Source organism: Diadema antillarum, unplaced genomic scaffold, assembly GCF_040938485.1.
Source record: "Diadema antillarum isolate AM-2024a unplaced genomic scaffold, OU_Dant_1.0 seq00000550_RagTag, whole genome shotgun sequence".
In the NCBI taxonomy this organism is placed as follows: Eukaryota; Metazoa; Echinodermata; class Echinoidea; order Diadematoida; family Diadematidae; genus Diadema; species Diadema antillarum.
The window spans coordinates 2,659,868-2,681,511 of record NW_027271495.1 but is presented as its reverse complement, the minus strand read 5'-3'; the positions used below and the strand labels follow the sequence as shown (position 1 = coordinate 2,681,511).

The 21,644-nt window shown below is 39.7% G+C and overlaps 2 protein-coding genes across 2 annotated transcripts; both read left to right on the top strand.

Moving 5' to 3' along the window:
• The first annotated feature begins 1,506 nt into the window (after positions 1-1,506).
• Positions 1,507-4,897, top strand: LOC139734898 (zinc finger protein 862-like). The gene is made up of 2 exons (XM_071645677.1): positions 1,507-2,104; positions 2,920-4,897. Exon 2 carries the CDS (start codon positions 2,936-2,938, stop codon positions 4,895-4,897), a length of 1,962 nt encoding a protein of 653 aa, XP_071501778.1. The 5' UTR covers positions 1,507-2,104; positions 2,920-2,935.
• A 6,042-nt stretch (positions 4,898-10,939) lies between these two features.
• Positions 10,940-19,410, top strand: LOC139734897 (uncharacterized). Its single transcript, XM_071645676.1, has 4 exons — positions 10,940-11,238; positions 14,613-15,597; positions 16,796-17,042; positions 18,931-19,410. Exons 1-4 carry the CDS (start codon positions 10,940-10,942, stop codon positions 19,389-19,391), a joined length of 1,992 nt encoding a protein of 663 aa, XP_071501777.1. The 3' UTR covers positions 19,392-19,410.
• The last annotated feature ends 2,234 nt before the right edge of the window (positions 19,411-21,644 follow it).

The window sequence follows — 21,644 nt, the reverse complement described above, 5'->3', positions numbered from 1 at the left end:
AGCACGGATAGTAATAAAAAAAAAGACCATTGATTGATACTACCCGGGGATATTCGTCTCACATACACTAACAGAAGAACAAATAAACCACATGTTGCACACAAATTACCGGTCAAATGGTATCAGTATTGACAGTTAAGTGTGATGATGTGAATGCGACATGACTCTCTCTTTTTTCTTTTTTTTTTAAATAAAGTAGGCCTATAGATAATTACCAGGTATATCTGTGTGTTCTTTCAAGAGGCATCACGAATAAAACTGGTATATATTCAAAATGGCATCGTCTCGTGTTATGTTAATGTCCTTGTGTATGTTTTAGAATATTGTTTGTGCATGTAATGTGATGCGCCGGGTGTGCCGAATTTTTTTTGTTAGTTATAGTTTCTAGAAATATGAGACAAAACACTGCATTATTTTCCCGGGATTAATTTTAATAGGACTGATTGCCTTCTCATTAACCCCTCAACTTGATAACTTTAAATGGTGGTTTGCAAGGCCGGGGCCACGTTTTCAAAAGACTGTGGGGGGGGGGGGGCATATCACTCACTTCAGACTTTTGGAGGCCATTTCCGGGTTTCATCAGCTAACAAGAAAAAAAAAAGGTGGGTGGGGGTCTTTGACATCGCAACTTCTGCAATTCTGTATCTTAGGGTGCCTCTTCCGGGTTTCTAAAGAAAGAAAGGGGAAAAAAAGGTCTTCAGCACAAAAAAAAAACCTTACCGTGCTCACACTTCAAGGTTTCTATCTCCTCAGTATTTCTTTCTAGCACTTCCGGGGTCAAAAAAACAGTAAAAAGTGGGGCCAAAGTGGTGACACCTTATCTACAGTAATTCCTTTGTATGGTGGAAAAAAAAAAGAAAAAGTGGGGCAGATACCTAGTATTGCAGCATGTCGCGTTCCATATCCTGTATACGCTATAATTTTCGCGTACATAAATTTTCGCGAATTGCCGATATCACACATTTTCGCGAGTGGTTAAATTTGCGATTGGGGGACCAGAGAAAATATGAAGTGGCAAAGAAAGTGTGAATTTTCAACTTACTAGCATATAAGAATGATACTAGTTATACACTGCATGAAAAAGACTTGCCAAACTCTGCGAACTAGATCTAGTAAGTTAGAATTCAACATTTTTGAAGTGGTTAAGTCCATCGCGCTAGATTTCTGACGAGTGGTCCCCTTGCGATAATGGATTGGCTCTCTACAGTATTCGTAAGTAGTAGCCAGTATGGTCTGTTCGGTAAGCCGTGACATGGTATTCTAGTACTGAAATGTTCGTATCATCAAGGCAAGTGATTCATTTTGGAAGGTAATATTTTCGCGTGTTGTTAATTTCGCGAATAGCTCCCGACTCGCGAAATTCGCGAAAATAAAACCCCCGCGAAATATATAGCGTATACAGTAATAATCGGCTGTGTTATCGATCGCGCGCATGCCTATATATTTATCACTGAATCGAAGCGCGATCGATCAAATTCGCGAACCAAACAGCGTTGCCAGATGGTGATCTTGGTAACCAAAAATAGTGAAATTTGGTGATTTTTTGAAACCCTTGGTGACAAAATTTTATCCTGGTAACCAAATCCATATTTGGTGATTTCTGGTGATCTTTTGGTGATTTTTGGTTATCTTTTGGGGATTTTCGGGTGATTTCGAAAGAAATAAACAAAATCACCATGAAAACTAGTCTATTTTCCAGAAAGCATGGCGTAACACTTTCCCATAGATACATAACATGTGCGTTATTGTCTTGGTATACTGTCAGATCTTATACACACACAAAACACACATCGCACATTGTACGCAATGCATGTGTGTGACTGTGTGTACTGCACGCACACGCGCCGATGCAATGGTCGCCACGCTGCTGTCAGATCATACTCAGCTGTCTACTGCTGATAAAGCTACAAACCGCGGCCACCAGCTGTGCTGGCTACGTCATAGCAGGGAGGTTGGGACAGTGTTGGAAGCAGTACTGGTTGGAAACCAGCGAGCTCACTACTGATAATGAGTGTTCGATATAATTATATCAGTTTGTGGTTATCTTGTAGTTGAAACCCTTACCCACTTTCCCCAGATATCTCGAAAGATCTGTCTTATACTGGTGAGTTGCAAATCTTAAATACTCGAGTAAATGATAAGCTGACTCTAATAGCATCGAGTAAATCATGGTTAGATCTGTAATCGATATTTGACAAATGACAACTACTTGTATACTGTGTAGGACTGTGATTCTGTGTGCTGGTTGTGCGTGTTCGGTGGTGCTGCAATGTGCATTCACGCAAATGCAAATGGAAAGGATGACTAGATATCTACTAGTACTAGGTAGCTGCCTGCTACTAGGCAGAAGTGTTTGATTGACAACACTCATCCACTATGAGGACATTCATGCTGTCAGTGTAGGAACGGTTTTTATCCAATATCTCCTAAATACTGTTGATCAGTCATAAATCTTGAATTCTTCAGGAAAAAAAAAGAAGAGAGACAACATGAATGATAAGAAGGCTACTACCTCAATTCCCTCGAGTTGCATGAGAATATGTTTCTAGTAGGATCTAGACCACATAACTTTCGAGTTTCAAAGTGATGGCACTTAAACAGCAGTGGTGGTAAGTTGCTTTTTTGAAATTGTAATACATAACGAACAAGGACAGATTAAAATTAATCATAAACATGAAGAATTACAACTGATTAAATTACAAAACCTTAGAACTACTCTGTGTACTGATTTAAAAAAAATGAGATGTAAAGCAAAAGTGAATTGCGATTTATCAACCCTTGTCAACAGTGATATCTAATATTGTGATATTTAATTTATATCTTTGTTTTGAAAAGTAATACCAATATGTGCAATTACTATGCTATACTTCTACTACTACAATAGCCCCTTGCCCTTGTCTATCTCTGCACTATTTTCAGACTAGGCATATTCAGTATGGCCACACCACCAGCAAAGAAATCTAAGACCAAGTATGAGGCATCAAGAAAGTATTTGACCTCATGGGAAACTGAGTTTAACTGGCTTACTTCTGTGATGGACAACGATGTGAAATTACCATTCTGTAAATACTGCAGAAAGCAGCTAAAGCCTCATCATGCCTCCTTAAAAAAACATCAAGATACCCCAAGCCACGTTGCGGCGAGAAGAGCTATTGCAGGGAGTTCAATGACCAAATTCGCTACATGCAGTAAAAAGATCCAGCCTGCTGATGCTGTTAAGGCCGCCGAGCTTCATTTGGCTGTTACGACATGCTGTCATAGTCCTCTGAGCTCGATTGATCATTTGTCTGAGACGATCAAAAAGTATGCAGCTGGTAGCACTCTAGAGTCCATTTCGATACATCGCACCAAATGTACAAAACTTGTGACACAAGTTATTGCTCCTACCATAAAGGAGCAAGTAAAGGAAGATATGTCAGAGAAAGCATTTTCTCTGATAATCGACGAGAGTACAGATGTGTCATCAACAAGAGTTCTTGCCATCCTTGCAAGATACTTTAGTGAGGAGAAAATGGAAATACTGACCGTACTCTTGGGGTTTCAAGAGATCTGCGAAGCCACCGGCGAACAGCTCTTCAAGGCATTACAAACCGTTCTAGATGAGTACAATCTGAACCTCTCCCGTTGTGTAGGTCTTGCAACAGATGGAGCTTCAAACATGACCGGAGAACACAACAGTGTTTGGAGCCGAGTAAAAGAGGTTGCACCAAAATGCACACTCATGAAATGTGTATGCCATTCCATCGCATTGTGCGTACAGAAGGCATTTGAGGGACTCCCTTCAAATGTGGGATTCATGCTCTGTGAAGTTCCAAGTTTCTTCAGCCACAGCTTCTTGCGCCGAGAAGCATATAAATCACTCTATGACACATTCTGCGCTGAAGAGCTAGAGGAAGGAGAACTTGCAAGCAAGAAGATGCCCTTCAAAAAAATGTCTACAACTCGTTGGCTAGTCAGGGGGGAGCTCATCCGGAGGATTTGGGAACACTGGGATCCTCTGAAAAACTATTTCCAAATGGCAATGAACGAAGGCACGCAAGATGTCCGTTACCGAGCGAGGATGCTGTTCCACATGTTTGACGACAAGTCAAATTTCTTGTACTTTACATTCCTTGCACCAGTTGTGGAGAACCTAGACCGCCTGAATCAGAAATTCCAGGCTGAAAATGCATCACCGGAAGGGCTCTCAGATGCGTTAGACATGCAGCACAAGTCATTGAAGGAACGGGTGTATGATCACGGTACTGGTGCAAGACGTCCTCTGAATCTCATAGACTATGGTCACAAATTTACAGCTGAAGCAGTCAGGTTGCAGAGGGAGCCTGCCCATCTACAGATCGTAGACAATGTGAGAACCCGATGTGCTGACTTTCTTGCATGTCTCATATCTGAGATAGAAAAGAGGCTACCTGAGAGCAAGAAGACATTCCAAAAATTGTCATTACTTCATCCCAAGAATGTACTGTCGCAAATGTCATGTTGTGCCTTTTCAGACCTTCCTCTTCTTCATCTGTGTGAGGACCTTGATGTGGTTGAGGAACAGTACAGAATGATCCGCTTGCATCTGTGGAAGGAAGAGAAGATCTTCAAAGGCAGCATACCAGATGACAGCCAGTCCTTTTGGAAGGGCATTTTGAATCATGAAAACTCCGACCGACACAAGCCATACAGGACAATAGGACTTTATGCCCTCGGAGCGCTGTCTTGTCCCATCTCCAATGCTTCAGTCGAACGCATCTTCTCCATAGTGACATGGGCAAAAAACAAGTATCGCAACCAGCTTTCGACTACAACTCTAGAAGCCATAGTCTTAACCAAGACCACTTTTGGCTGCTGTAATAAGTTTGAGGTCACTGCAGCAATGCTTAAAAGATTCAATGCAAGCATCTATGACTAGCTTCCAAGTGTATGCAGTAAACAGATGCGCATCAGTACGTTACGTTCCCTACAACATGAAGGTAAGTGGTTGTATTTTTTCAATTCAATTCAATTCAATTCAATCATAGTTTATTTCCGATCAACGAAAATCAAAACATAGTACAAAGTATACATGTCATGAAATGATATTTTTCAAACATTAAGGATTTGCAAAAGATTCATGTAGTATCCGAGATAAATTATATAACAACATATATTTATATATATATATACGAGGAGGATACTTCGTGGGCGTGCGGAAAATAGATTCGATATGAAAATAGTGATCCACTAAAAAGCAAAGCTTGTGGGACGTGGATCGCTAGAGCAAGATCAATGAATGTACACAATGTATGTTTTTATGAACGATATAGAAAAAAAAGCACTGTTAGAGCGCAGACCTCTGTCAAGCCAGCAGCTCATTTCCACCCATACACGCATGAACACGCGCATTAGTGTGGGTATACTGAGTCTTTGAATAATGCCTCCGCTGCCTTGAATGCAGACTAAGCTAGCCCACTTGAGATGGCGTTTGCACCCAAATGCATGATCTAGTCCGCGAGATCGTTGTGTCGCGATTAGTCTCAGTTTAGACACAAAAGATATACAAGTCCAGACCGTATTGGCTAAATATTCACAAACCATGTCAATTAGTCACGGCCAGTGCCGTATATACGGCACTGGTCACGGCTAATAGATCTTCATGTCGTCAACAAGTGAATCTCGTCGACCATGCTTTCCATCTCTGAATATCTCGCAAAATCTCGGATGCTGAAAAGGACATGCGCAAAAACCTGCGCGTACGCTAATTTTTTTATCTATACTCACCTACAGCAGCAGCAGCAGCTCCCACAGCTTGAACTCCCTTGGAAGTTCATTGATCCTATATGCCAAAAGATTAAAAAATAAAAAAAAAACTTAAAAAAAAATCAATTAAAAAAAAAAACTTCGAGAAAAAACATTTTCTCAGATTTGGTGATTTTTTGTGGTTTTTGGTGATTTTTCACAGGCCTTTTGGTGATTTTGTTCCGTTGGGACCTGGCAACGCTGGAACCAAACTGATAAAAGTTGTCTGCTGTCTAGCTTGGCTGGCGCTGGTGCTGGAGTTAGTTGATGTCCTATTCAGAGAAATTCATAAGAATGGCTTGTAGTTGTGAAACATTTGACTTGGAAAACTGTTCTACGTTGAAGGTGCGTAGACCCTTCTAATTGCTAATTTAAACACTTACACTTAGGCCTAGATGCCCGCCCTTGCTGGAGATAGAAAACGGTCACACGCACAGTGTCCGAGCTGTGCAGAAGTCGGGTTTGACACCGAGCTCGACGGCGCGGCGCGGCGGCTGGTCGGGCTAAAGTATTTCAAAGGCGAACCCTCTAACGTTACGTTGGGGTTGATGGGGTAACGTTGTTAGAGTTATCAACACAGGCTGATTCTATCTAGAATGTTATGTCTAAGTTGTCTTTTCTAGATTCTCTAACGTTTGTACCATGTCCATGTAGTTCTAACACTACTAGTGTGAAAGTCGATCAAACGAGCCCATAATACAGCGCCATGATTGTGGTACAGCCTAGTAACATTAACTATGACGAGGTGCGGGTCACCCAAGTATACTATTACTAGCGTTAGTGTGACGAGTCGATCAAACGAGCCCTAACGCTAGTACAGCGCCATGATTGGTACAGCCTAGTAACGTTAGCATTCAGTTTGTCATACTGAAGGCAGTCCCAGTGAAGCTAATAAATCATTCTTAGCCTTGTAAAAATTGTATCACTATGTATATCATGTTTGAAAGATGTACCCGTTAAATTACCTCTTAAAATAAACAGTAAACAGGGTAGCAAAGACCAGTAACGTTAACTTGTTAAAGCTTCACAAAAAGTTAGCTGGAAATTAGCAGGTGAGCTAAGACGCGGTCCTCATTTTGGACCGCTACTGACTAACATTAACAAGTTACTGTATTATTTACCAGTTGTTGTGCACTGAATCAGTGAATCGTGAAAAGTCATCTTTTGTGCAAGTGAAGTTGGTCATGATGTTCAGTCAACAGCAGCCAGATTACAAATGACTAGTGAGCTCATAGAGATAATTTACATCAGAAACTGTCGGCCTTGTCTCCAGACAGCGCAGCGCTGTGCTGTGCCATGATTCATTGGTACAGCTATACGTATGATTTTTATGGGTGACAGTATTAATAGACATGATAGAGCCTAGACTCTTTTAGAGTCTACATGATTTAGAAAGTTTTAAGGCAGAATTTGTCCAAAAAAAAATCTCAATCATTCTGGTCTTTAATTTTTTCAAACTTGAAAGTTGTAAAACTGTGACTAGTGAGTAGTGACTCGCGTGACAATCCTATACAACGTTAGTAAGAAATCCTTGCGTGGCTCACGTGACACAATTGTTCTGGTGTTTTTCACAATGAAGGGGTTATTACAAATATTGAAATGGAAACCTTATTTTCTGGTATGATTGAGGACTCTAAGATCCTCATTATTCATCAGCTACAATTCATACAGTCTAACGTTACCCGGTACTACTTAAAGCAATCTAAAAATAGTATAAAATATAGACATATTTTTGTAACTCGCGTGACACTTTTCGAGGGTGTTTTCAATCAAAATATTGCCAAGCTCATTTCATTTAATGAAAAAAACAGCTTGATACGGTAAAATGGGTATAAGATGAGACCTTATGACTTTTATGTGAAAAAATAATGAATCTAGGCCCTATAACATTTAGATAGTAGAACATGCCTTAAATAGTGAAATTTAAAAAAAATTACCGAAGAGGCATAATTTTTGTAGTAAATGTGATCTTTGTTCTGGGAGGTGTAACTCGACTGTTAAAAAGTGAAAAGCAGTGAAAAATTAGATTTACACCCTTTCAACATTATATACCTGGTACCAGGTACCCACCCAAATATGAATATTCTTTCTTAATTGCTTGGACTTGAAATTTTAAGGTCTTGGTGTCTATCTTGAGTTACCGGTACATGGAATGGCCGTTATGGTACAATGTAGGATGTTTTATAAAATAGCTGACCTACACACATAATGGTACATCAGACGTGATAAGTCAAACATTTTTAAAATCACTGCTGCCAGTGGTAAATAGCTGTATGGTACCTCTGAGTTGTGCTGCACACTGCGAATGCCATGCTTTGCATGCTGTGCTCGGCATCTGGTCACTAGTGGTCAGGCTATTAATGATGGTCCTTGAGCAAACAAACCGATGGATCTACTCTGAAAAAAAAAAAAAGGCAGTACCAGAGTTTAGAGGCAGTTACGACCTAAAAGCATACGATACACTTTGATCTTTCAAATTACTTTTTTTTAAAAACAGTATTCTGACATGTTTCAGCTCTAAGTGCAGTCATAACAGTTCAATTTGAGCAGTTGAAAATGAATTTACAGCCATAGATATTGCTGGATGCACTCAGAAATACTGTATTACCAAGACTTATTTTTATCACCACTCACCACCAGTTTATAGATCTTTACATTAATTTGCAATTTCATATCTCATATACTGTATCAATCTCATAATACTGGCCTAATAGTAATGAATTAATGGTTTATCCAAAATCATGCATTTTCATGTTGGTATGGTCGTAATAGCACTCCTCTCTCTTTGCATTTTCCTGTTGGTACGGTAGTAATAGCACTCCTCTCTCTTTGAACTTGTAGAATTTTCTACCAGAGGGCTACAGCTACAGAGTGTGTGCCTTTGAAGAGTGTGCTGGCCAGGTAGGAAATTTCTCAGCCACCATACGTCTTCCCCTCACCACTGAGAAGGAAACAGCAAAGTGGTTTAAGCTGCTGCAGGCCAAGTCTTCAACAATATGGAGGGTGTCTCATTCTTACACTGGCAGCAAGAAAGACAGTGGCAAGAGCAACATCTACAGGGTATGAGTCAGTGATATTACATTGTTTCAAGATTTATTTTTTCAGTTCGTGTTATGTTATTCACTTTTTTCTTTACATAGATATGACATTAAGAATGGGTTCTGTATGTTTGCAAACCATCTGAGTTCAGGAAAACAATTTCATATTCTGAAGATTCTGTACCGGTATGTATATCATTAAGCTCCTTTACACAACCATAATAGTCTGACACTAGATTCAGGTCTCGTCCAGTAGTCTTCTATTCAGTTGTATTCTTGCTTTGCAATCCCTCTGCATTTCCATTTTTCTCTAGAAGCCATTTTGCTTTACTAGCATACATGTCAGGTTTTTGGCTGTAACTTTGTGGTGACATGAACAGTGAAGTTTTCCTTGAATTTTCTTGTAGAACAGTGGACATTCCAAGCACCTTTTATAACCAATTATAGACAAATGCAATTTTCAGAATATATACAGTATTATTATATATATATTTTTTCTTTTTTTTTCACACCAGGATGTACTGAGCTACTTCAGGATTCGTATATCGCAGCACCCCCTCCCCCCCTCCCCCCCCCCCCAGAAAAAAGGATATGACGAAAATGAAGCCTAGCAAGAGGTCTACAGCAAAAATGGGCTACCGTTGCCTATACCATATGTCCCCAAAAAAATTACAGTGGGAACCCTCCTCAATGATAACTTTAAAAATAGTAAATCAATCCTTACGAAATATGATTTCAGGGTATGAAACTATAACTCATTGGCCACATCTTACAGAAAACCCATCCCAATGTGCTTCAGTGGTCAAAGAGAAATGAGGAGTATTGTAGAGCATGTCAGGAATCCCCTCCCTCCAAGTTCTGTCCATTGTTTTCATACATTGATATGTGTATACAGTGCCAAGAGCATCCAAGTGCTACACTGGGAAGAATCAGACCCATGACATGCATTACCAACCATCCACATAATTTCTCTGTGACCGCTGAACCAAACTGAATGGGATATTCTGCAAAATGGAGCTGAGATGTTATATTTTAAGACCCTGAAGTAGCATTTAGAGTTGTGAATACGAAAATCTGAATGTAATTTTTCTTTTCTTTTTTCCTTTTTTACATACTGTATATCAATATGGCATTTTCCTGCCATCTTGAGGATGTGATTTTTCCATATTCCTCTTACCTGATGATATGTGCCTTAGTAGCAAAGCACCAAGTTTTTGTTTTCTTAAACATTGCAAAATGCGTAGTAAGTGATGGTTCATATTACAGAAAGAAAAAGAAGAAAAGATGGATCTCACAAGCACTCAGCAGTCATATTTTTTTATTTGCAGAGACGCTTCTTCTGTAAACTGGGCTCACGGCAGGAAACATTAAAGGAGACGAAATACTCAAAAAACAAGAGGGAGAGAAACTGTAAAGCTCACATGTGTCACGTCCTCAAACATGCCAAGAACAAAAAAGGTACCACAAGGTAGGATCAGTCTAACATTTTCCCCATGTCATAAAAAGGATATTATATCAGTACTGTGGAATATAAAATGTGATATGATCTGTATCTAATGCAGCCCATGCAGGGAATAGCTTTTATTGAAAGTTGGTCTATCCGCTGAATGCCTTAACTTGGTCTATCCGCAGAATGCCTTAAAACTTCGTATATCACTCTTGGAACCCTCACTGGTGTCAGCACCATCACAGAACAAGCAGAAATTTGATGAGTCATGTTTTCATGCACTTGGTAGTTCTCACCAGTTTACATTGTTAGGGCTTTGTATCATTTGTTTTGCTTTATGTGAAGAAACATTATGTACCAAGTAAGTGGTTGTATGTGATGATACTTACAATGTTCATATGCAAGGCAGACCTTCCCTAATGCGGATTCATAGCTTATGACCTTATCTCTACTTTACTTCATTTTGCTTGTTTAATCTTTTGTAAAGGGGGACCCCCTCCTCCTCCCCCTGTGCTTTTAAGGGTTGAACTGCTATTGCAAAGTTCCATAATCTGTTACACACAGTACTCACTGATTGAGACAAGTCTGTACATCACGTGTATGATAAGTACACTAAGCTGGCTACACAAATAAAATAAACTTGTATTTTTTATTGATTCCATATAGGATTAATTTCTGCAGAGAAACTGTAATGTGCTGTATTTGGGTCTTCTGCTGCAGGTCTACAGACCCACACAGAAAGAGTGGCTATCCGTTTAAGTGTGTCATCACAAACATCCACAACCATGAGCCGAATGGAGCCGAAGTGCTTAGACAGCGCGATGTGTCGAAGGAGACAAGGGACAAGCTGGTTGGGCTGTTCCGCTCCGGCTTCTGTCCAACTAAAGCCCTAGACGTACTTCAGTATGACCTGCAGGAGGAACATGGAAATGCCTTCCACAAGGTCTCCTTGGACCGTTCCCTCTCCCCTGACAACAGCTACTGTTTCAGGTAAGCCCTTGCCGTTATATAGGGCACATCCATCTAATTCACACTCTAAAATGGACTCATTGGACTAAAGATGAGTTGGTGACCTTGTGGCAACTTGAGTTTCCCAAGTCGTGGAGATGCCTCTGTTGGTAATGTCTTCATGACATCTCCTGGAATGGAGATGGGTCTCCAGGTAGTCATGGCGTAACATTATGCTTTTCAGAGACACTTTCCTGTCTCCAGCCGGTCACAGAGATTTTCCGCAAGGTTTCCTTAGTTCTGGCCAAGTGGTGACCTCTCTGTGACTTTCAGACTAATGAATGAACATTGTATGTGGCTCTTGTGGGGATGTTTCTGAAGTCAGTATGGAATTCCTTTGTTGGTGAGAGCATGAGCCATTTTTTTTATGCCTCCGCCAATGAAGTGGCCGGAGGCATTATGTTTTCGGGTCGTCCGTCCGTCCGTCCGTCCGTCCGTCCGTCCGTCCGTCCCGTTCCGTTTTGTTTTTGTCGATATCTCAAGAACCGTGAGGTGGTTTTGCATCAAACTTGGTATGAGGATATATCCTGGGGGATGATACTTTATTTGGATTTTAGGGTCACGGGGTCAAAGGTCAAAGGTCACAGGTTATTTTGTGAAAAAAAGGTTGAAATTTCATGTTTTTCTCCATATCTCGCAAATGGTTCAAGGTATCTTCATGGAACTTAGTATATATGCATGTACCGATGGGCAGTGATTATCTAGTGAAGTTGGGGGTCATGGGTCAAAGGTCAGGGGTCAAGGTCAAGGTCAACTCCTCAAAATATCACTACTTTCCTTATATTTATGCAATGCCTGAAGGATTTTTTAAAACTTGATGTATGCATGTATATTACCCAATATATATTCTGTGGGAAGTTTCTTGCCAAAAGGTCAAAGGTCAAGTGAAAGTGCTAAATTGCACTTCTTCCTCCATATCTCAAAAGTAACTCAAGGTATTATCATGAAACTTACATATTTATGCATGTTCTACCTAACAGTGATTCTCTTTGGAACTGTGAGGTCAAAGGTCAAAGGCCAGGTTTAGATAATACTATTTTACCATTTGATACTGAAATTATGCTTTTTCTCAATACCTTGAAAGTTACTCAGTGCATAAACTTAAAAAAGGGTCAAAAGTCAAGTAAAAATCATCAGTTCCCCCAAATACCTGCACTCTGACGTTTTAATCATTCATCCAATTGAACCTAGTTCTAGGAAAGTGAACATTCAGCACATTTGTGGCAAACCTGTCATTTTAATATTTTGCCAATTGTGTGAAACTGTCATCACACATTGTCAACACGTTGTACTATAGACCTATTAGGAGAACCATGAGTTATGGCGGAGGCATTCACCAGTCGCCGTAGCGACATTTCTAGTTTTTTCAGACTTTCAAGTCGCACGATTCATGGCCACTGATCAGACGTGGCAGTTGTGGTGAAGTGTCCTCCAATGAGATACGCCCTTAGATTGTTGAGTAGAAGAGAGGTCATGTTGGCAGCCAGCCTACATTTCTGTTATTATGCAATTCTTTAGATATGGTTTGATTGATATAGAGCTTGAAGTGTTCTGTTTGAATGAAGGTAGTAATACTTTCACATTTTTTTTTTTTTGTTCTGATGCTTTTAGTTTGTAAGACATTTCTTTTCTTGTCATTTTTCTTTATTTTTTTAAAAAGGTGATCAATTTTAATTTGATCCAAGTATTTTTTCTTTAGACCAAGTTTTGATTTTTTTTTTCTGTCTCTCCTCATTCTCTTGTATCATAAGAATACAAAGCCTGGCTGCAAAAATCATTATCATTCATATCACCCATCCTGATAGCGCAGAACGTTATAAGTCACCTTGCTTCTCCCCTTTTTTTTTCAAGATCGACTTCTGCACTCGGAGAACGAGAGTAGTTGTTATGTCTAAGTATTGCCCGGAAATGAAAGGCAAAGAAGTGGTACTGTAAAGCATTTGATTCATATTGTGTATAGGTTCATGATTAGAATGTCTTTAAAGCTTATTTCTGCTGGTACAATTCTTCGAGGGTGGGCAGTGACGTTAGGACAAGGAAACAATGAGGAAAATGTGTGTCTGATTAATTTGTTCGCTTTGATCATCACTGTTCATAAATGTGTGATATACAGACCAGAGCAGCAACCAATCAATTGTAGAATTCATGTCTACATGTACATATCCATATTGTTACAGCTTTTGCACATCAAGTGCCATCTCATCATGCTACACATACACGTAAGAACCAGAATAGTGCTCAGATCAAATAGTTTATTTGAATACCATCCTGTTGTCATGTTTGCTGGATATCCCACTGAAACTCAGTTCCTTTCAAAAGTGGCCTTCATCCTTTTGGCCAGTGGAAAAGTCATTTGGAAATCTTCCATAAACAGATTTAGGTGTTTAAAGTTCTGTTTTCTTTGCTTGTGATTATAACCTTTTTCTGACTCTTTGAAGTTCTGCCTCTTGAGAGAGTTGTAGGAATAATGATAAAATGTGACCCTGCACCACAAAACAAACAAAAAGTCACCTGACATGAAATTTAAGTTAAGAGCATATTCTGAAAGACCAGAATTAAAGCTTGAAAATGATGTATTACTCAAATCAAATGGACTCTTCTAACCTATCTAAATATTGGAAAGAAAGCACACACAAAGGAAAAGTGTGAACTGAGAAAAGAGGCTCTGAAGTACAGTGTCTATTCAATCGCTTAATCTTTACCAAGCCGTGCTGGTTGTGCGATGAATGGGACAAAAAACAGGATGTAAACCACCGGAGTAACAACAATGAAGGGATTATCAAATTAAACTGAAATTAAGCATGCCTTATTAAAACATTCTGTCCTTAATCAATGCCAACTTTCAAAGTAGTAGCATCATCCTTTCAAAAGTTATAGGAGTTGAAAGTGAAGAGTGTGTACAGGGTTTTTAAGAAATGAATAGGAGACTCTAAAGATCTTAATCACACTATTCTGCCAGAAAACATGTTCGAGATGAACTGCTAAAAAAACACTTTCCTGCCCGTTTTATGATCCCAAATTTTAGCATGATGTAGAAGAAGACTTGCGCTTTCAGAAAATATGAAAAAGTCAAGATCGGCTCGGTTGACCCATTTCACCTATTTTCAATCCTCACACAAAATCAGTGTGTGCGACTTTTTGTTCGTTTTGTGATGCACGGTCCCAAATGAAACCCCTGGCCTTTGTTCATTCAGCCAGTAATCTTATGAGGGTAGAATCCATAATTGAAAGTATTTGTGTTATTATCATTACTGTTGTTGTTCATGTTTACTACTGCTGCAACTATGATTGTTATGATAATCATTAGTTGTAAATGCACTCAGTTTGGATAAAAATCTGATATTGTCTATTTTCAGGCTCTACTATGGGTTGTACCGTGTGGGATACAGTCATCCAAGCCATGAGGAGATGATAATCAATTTGGGCATGATTATAGACCAATACAACACCCAGCATGGAGAGTGCATACGAATGGGCACTTCCTCAGATGACAAGGTTGCCATCGCAATTTGCACTCCACTCATGAAGAGAGTGCACAAGAAATGGGCCCAGAGTGCTAATGTTTGCTATGTGGATACCTGGGGCTGCCCAGGCAAGCACAATTGTCGTACTCTGCTAATTGTTACCCCAAGCCCAATTGGGGCCCTGCCTCTAGGGATGCTTGTCCTCTCCTCGGAATCTGAAATCGCAATTACTCATGGACTTGAGCTACTGAAGTGTCTCCTCTTGGAAGGAGCGTTTTATGGCAGGCGGATCCAGGGCCCTCTCTTATTTGTTGTGGACGACATTGTCGCTGTGAAGACTGCCTTTGAGACATCTTTTCCTTCATCTCGAACGCTGCTCAATTCTTGCCAGATTGTCCATTCGGCATGGCGATGGATGATGGACCCCAAGCGAATGATTGCACCAGATGATCGCGCAGCCTTGCTAGGTAGAGTCAAAAGCACGGTGTATGCTGGGAACTCACAATCTCTAGGATTGTGCTACAGCCAGGCAGTGGCAAATGCAACCTGCCAACGCTACCCATGCTTCCTTCAGTATCTAGCAACCCTGTATGGATCCAGAGACCAGTGGGCCATCTTGAACTGCTCACAGGCAGTCAGTTGCATTCAGGACATGGACTATCAAACAGAAGCTTCCCTGCGTGTGCTGCAGAACAAACTGCCATGGAGAAAAAAGTCTTTCAACATGTGCCAGATGGTAGACTTTGCCACATCTAGGCTCAATGTCAGCTTTGAGAATGCTCTCATTAGTGCATCAAACAACCACTGTGAGACACTTACCTTGAACTCTCGCTTCTACCCAAAAGAGATGGATATTCCGTCAGAATGCATTATTCAGGTAGGGACTGCCACCAGCTGATTTAAGTGGATGACATTCTCGACAGTATTTCATGCTCAATGTTAAATTCATACAGATATTTGTTACAGATCAAAGTGATTCAGCTTACACTACTTGCTCTTCAGACAACTTCTTTAGACAGTGTGGCACAAGACTCATAGTATCTAGCTACCTAACCTAACATTATGTTTTGCACATCAACCAATCACAAAGAATTTCTTGTATACTCTTTTCATGTTATATATGCAACTAAATCTTAATTATGGTTCCCCTATTGTAGTCCATGATTTAAACAAGCACAGTGAGCATCTGCATGAAGAATCATGGTCATATGTACTGTAAAAGTGAACATTTTCGCGGTGTTGAAATTTTCACGCATTTCGCGCAACCAGAAACTAGCGTGAAAATAAAAGCACGCAAATATTTTTGCTTGCCATATGTTCCTGTGCGTGATGTCTTGATTCCGCGGAATTGAAAACACGCAAAACTCTTCCTGCCCGGCCAAGCGCGAAAAATTTGTCGCACGAAAATATCCACTTTTACAGTAATCTATTCTTTGCTTATGCCAAGCTTTGCCTGAAAAAGAAGTTTCAAAATTGCAGTGAATTGACAGCAGCTCTGCATGTGTAAACTGAATTCCAAGTATTGAAATGCATCAACGATGTGCAGGTTGATGGTATAACTTACTTGATCTTTAGAAACAAAACTATTCACATCACTTTTAGATGCAGCAGCAAACCCACATTGTAGCCACAGCTGCAGTAGCAAATGAGGGACACACTGAATTGATTCTGTCCCCCCCCCTTTTTTTTTTGGGGGGGGGGGGGCATATGTGTAGGTGCACAAGAATATAAAAGATTCTTTTGAGATATTAGAATGTACATTGACTTCAAAGAATACTTAAAATGAAATAATAATTGCACCAAAATTCAAGGACTATGTCTTACGGAATGAGAAAGCATTGCAGTCGCATTTATGATACACTGTTTTTTTTTTGTTTTTTTTTTGTTTTTTTTTTTTGGGGGGGGGGGGGTCAGGAAAGTAGAATTCATCTATTTCATATTTCTGGCACAGAAGATGACCTAACTGTTGCCTGATACTGGTTTGCATCATTTCATACAGGAATTTGCATGTATGCAAAATAATCATATCTGTGGTAAGTTTTTTCCTTTCTTTTTTCTTGTGCTTTATACCCAAGATGAGTGCGACTGTGTATGAAGTCTTGACACCATCTTCAGACAAGAAACCAGCTGAAGGCAAGGAAGATGTGGCTCAGAATCAGTTGGTCAACATGGAGTTGGGCATCTGCACTTGCTCTCTTGGCTGCTCCGGAAACCCATGCCGTCACCAAGCAGCTATCCATCAGATCTATGGCCAGAGCATCCACAGAGAAGTACCAGCATTGACATCTGCCATGCGGTCATTGTTCTACGCCATTGCCACAGGTCAGTGGTCACTTATGTTTGTAGGTAATGATTATCCCTTAAATGGCCAGATTTGGACCTACTTTCAATTGATTTGCCCGCTTTCCATCCAATATTATTTAAAAGTGGCTTTATGGAATCAGTATTAAACTGCAGCACATGTGAAGTCTTGTTATGAATGTTATGAATGGGTAGCAAGTGTTGGCTCCTCTGGTTTTATAGATTGAGTGATATATTTTTTCTGTTTTTCCACTACCAGACCACTCTGTGCATATGAAGTTTCATTTACAATTGTAGCTATATGGCGTTTGGCATGAGAGTGATATTTCAGAATTTTGGACAGGTTACACCGTTAATTTCGCAACAAGAATTTGAAATGCACCGTAAAAATGTACTGTCTGTTCTGACTATTTTTTATGCCTCCGCCAAGGAAGTGGCCGGAGGCATTATGTTTTCGGGTCGTCCGTCCGTCCGTCCGTACGTCCGTCCGTACGTCCGTCCCGTTTTGTTTTTGTCGATATCTCAAGAACCGTGTGGTGGTTTTACATCAAACTTGGTTTTACATCAAACTTGGTATGAGGGTATATCCTGGGGGGATAATACTTTGTTTGGATTTTAGGGTCATGAGGTCAAAGGTCAAAGGTCACAGGTTATTTTGTGAAAAAAAAAGGTTGAAAATTCATGTTTTTCTCCATATCTCGCAAATGGTTCAAGGTATCTTCATGGAACTTAGTATATATGCTTGTTCCAATGGGCAGTGATTATCTAAGGAAGTTGGGGGTCATGGTTCAAAGGTCAGGGGGTCAAAGGTCAAGGTCAACTCCTCAAAATATCACTACTTTCCTTATATTTATGCAATGCCTGGAGGTTTTTTTTTTTTTAACTTGATGTATACATGTATTACCCAATATATATTCTGTGGGAAGTTTCTTGCCAAAAGGTCAAAGGTCAAAAGGTCAAGTGAAAGTGCTGAATTGCACTTTTTCCTCCATATCTCAAAAGTAACTCAAGGTATCATCATGAAACTTACATATTTATGCATGTTCAACCTAACAGTGATTCTCTTTGGAACTGTGAGGTCAAAGGTCAAAGGCCAGGTTTAGATAATGCTATTTTCCCATTTGATACTGAAATTATACTTTTTCTCAATACCTTGAAAATTACTCAATGCATAAACTTATAAAAGGGTCAAAAGTCAAGTAAAAATCATCAGTTCCCCAAATACCTGCACTCTGACATTTTAATCATTCATCCAATTGAACCTAGTTCTAGGAAAGTGAACATTCAGCACATTTGTGTCAAACCTGTCATTTTAATATTTTGCCAATTATGTGAAACTGTCATCACACATTGTCAAGACATTGTACTATAGAGGAGAACCATGCATTATGGCGGAGGCATATCAGTCGCCGTAACGATATATCTAGTTTTTCCTGAGAACTGTGTTTAATAGGGGAGAATAAAAATTTCTGATTTTACTTATTATGAATATGCCCTTACAGTGATACTTGTTTCAAGAACTGCTCAGCAAAATGATTGTATTACAATGCAGTCTAGATATTTTCTTTACTCAATACATTTGCATTCAATTACCTTTTATATACAAATTCTTAACTATAAAGTGTTATGCAAAGAGGTAGCACTGAATACTGTTTATAATGTGCACTTAAATCTGCAGAAGAGATATTCCCATAGGCTTTCTGTTTCAGTACTGTTTTTTTTTCTTCTTTTTTTGTGTGCATATATCACAGTAATTTTATGCATATTGTGTTGATGATGTATGCTCATATTGTCTTTTACATAAAAAAAACCTTCACATTTTGTCACCAACTACAGTTTGTGTGTTCATGAAATTTATGAATATGCTCATTTTTAATCAAGGAGTGATTTTTTTTCCCTGTTTGTGCAGGTAAAGAACAGTTTGATCTTAGGCAGATGGAGGAAAACCCACCTTCCAGGCAAACTGTTTCATATGGAATGGACGTACTGAGTCATGTAGAGCCTGTTGGGAATGAGAGCTCTGATGACAATGACTATGATGCTGGTGATTATGATGAAGATGATCACAGTGATGGAAATACCTATCAGGATGACAGGGACGCAGACTGCCAAGATCTTCAACAGCAGCTGTTTAATGTCTATAGTAAACTCAAAACCAAACTGGAGGAGAACCCCTTGGTTTTCCAGTCTGCCATCAAATCCTTCACATCAAGCCTTCTCAACATCTCTGACCAGAGTGAGCTGGTGGCAGCTCTGGAAGGCTTTGGGCAAGGTGCCCACCAGAGGCAGTCTACTGGTGTGAAGAGGCCATTTTCTGCCCTTGCCTCAAGAGAAGAGGTGCAGCCAGACAAGTGCACCAAAACCAGCTGAGTGTTTGTATTCAGAGGGTGAAATATACAGCAGCCACAATTTTGGAGATGGCATTGTCGCTTGGATAGAATGCTGATTTGATCCTGGTTGATGCTGGTTTGTATTCAGACGGTGAAATGTAGCAGCCACAATTTCGGGGATGGCAGCGTCGCTTGGATAGAATGCTGATTTGATATTGCTGTTAATCAGTATTTGTACTAACCTCCTTGATACATGAGCCATTCATCTCTGTGCAGGGTGTGGCAACAGAAAAGTGTATGGTGAAGAAGAATTTATGTCATAAGGGTTCTTTTATTTTTTTTTCTTTACAGTTTAGAGGTATAATGTAATTCAATAGTTTAAGAAGAATATAATTTTAACCCATGCTATGAACTAGGTGAAATAATGCAAACATGATCCATGGAGGTATGGTGACTGGAGCAGTCAGCATATCTCTTGAACAAAATTTTGGTCATAATTGTGTTCTTTGCTGTATATTATACTTTATGAGCAGATGAAAAAAAAAAAGCTAGAGTTTATCATATTCCATTACCAAAACTGCTACTCTCCCTCCTCCTCTACACTTTCACAAAAAAGAAGAAGAAGAAGAAGAAGAAGAAGAAGAAGAAGAAATAACAGGAAAATGATGAAAGGGATGATAGAAGTCTGTCATCTACTAACAGATTGTTAGATCTTATTGTGATTTCCCAGTTGCCTCCGCCTTTTGCAAAAGCCTCCTCATTGCTTGCATTCCTTAATGTTGCATTGTGAGCTAGCTCGAGTAGAGTGTCGCAGTGTGATGTCTTTTGATATGCCACTCTGTGTGGCTGTGATAACCTCCGTGAAACCTTTTAATTTGGCATACTACAAGGTTCCCTCTTCAGGATCCTACATCCTCTTTGCAACTTTCAAATTCATTTTATTTGCGAAAGATGACTGTTTCTTTTACATACGAAGAGACCAACATATTCTAATTAATACTGTGGGAAAATTGATTAAAAGGATTTTTTGGGTAGTATGTGTGTTGTGGTGAAGGTACTCAGAATGTTATTTGTCCCCGCCGAACGAGTTCGAGCAGGGGACTATGAAACGGGCTCCGTACGTGTGTGTGTCCGTGTGTCCGTGCGTCCGTGTGTGATCAAAATGTTCAAAATGCTACTCCTTCGCCATTTCTAACCCGATTTTGATTCTGTTTGCTTTGTATGATAGCACTAGGTGAGGGCTTCAAAACTTCTACACAGAATTTTGACCCTTGACTTCTTTGACCTTTGACCTTGATTTTTGACCTATATTGTACATTGCCTACAAAATGCTACTCCTTCGCCATTTCTAACCCAATTTCGATTCCGTTTGCTTTATGTGATGGCACTAGGTGAGGGCTTCAAAACTTCGACACAGAATTTTGACCTTTGACTTCTTTGACCTTTGACCTTGATTTTTTACCTATATTGTACATTTTGCTACAAAATGCTACTCCTTCGCCATTTCTAACCCGACTTCAATTCCGTTTGCTTTAAGTGATGGCACTAGGTGAGGGCTTCAAAACTTCTACACAGAATTTTGACCTTTGACTTCTTTGACCTCTGACCTTGATTTTTGACCTGTATTGTACATTTTGCTACCAAATGCTACTCCTTCGCCATTTGTAACCCGATTTCGATTCCGTTTGCTTTATATGATGGCACTAGGTGAGGGCTTCAAAACTTCTACACAGAATTTTGACCTTTGACTTCTTTGACCTTTGACCTTGATTTTTGACCTATATTGTACATTGGCTACAAAATGCTACTCCTTCGCCATTTCTAACCCAATTTCGATTCCGTTTGCTTTATGTGATGGCACTAGGTGAGGGCTTCAAAACTTCTACACAGAATTTTGACCTTTGACTTCTTTGACCTTTGACCTTGATTTTTTACCTATATTGTACATTTTGCTACAAAATGCTACTCCTTTGCCATTTGTAACCCGACTTCAATTCCGTTTGCTTTAAGTGATGGCACTAGGTGAGGGCTTCAAAACTTCTACACAGAATTTTGACCTTTGACTTCTTTGACCTCTGACCTTGATTTTTGACCTGTATTGTACATTTTGCTACCAAATGCTACTCCTTCGCCATTTCTAACCGCGATTTCCATTCCGTTTGCTTTATATGATGGCACTAGGTGAGGGCTTCAAAACTTCTACACAGAATTTTGACCTTTGACTTCTTTGACCTTTGACCTTGATTTTTGACCTATATTGTACATTGGCTACAAAATGCTACGCCTTCGCCAT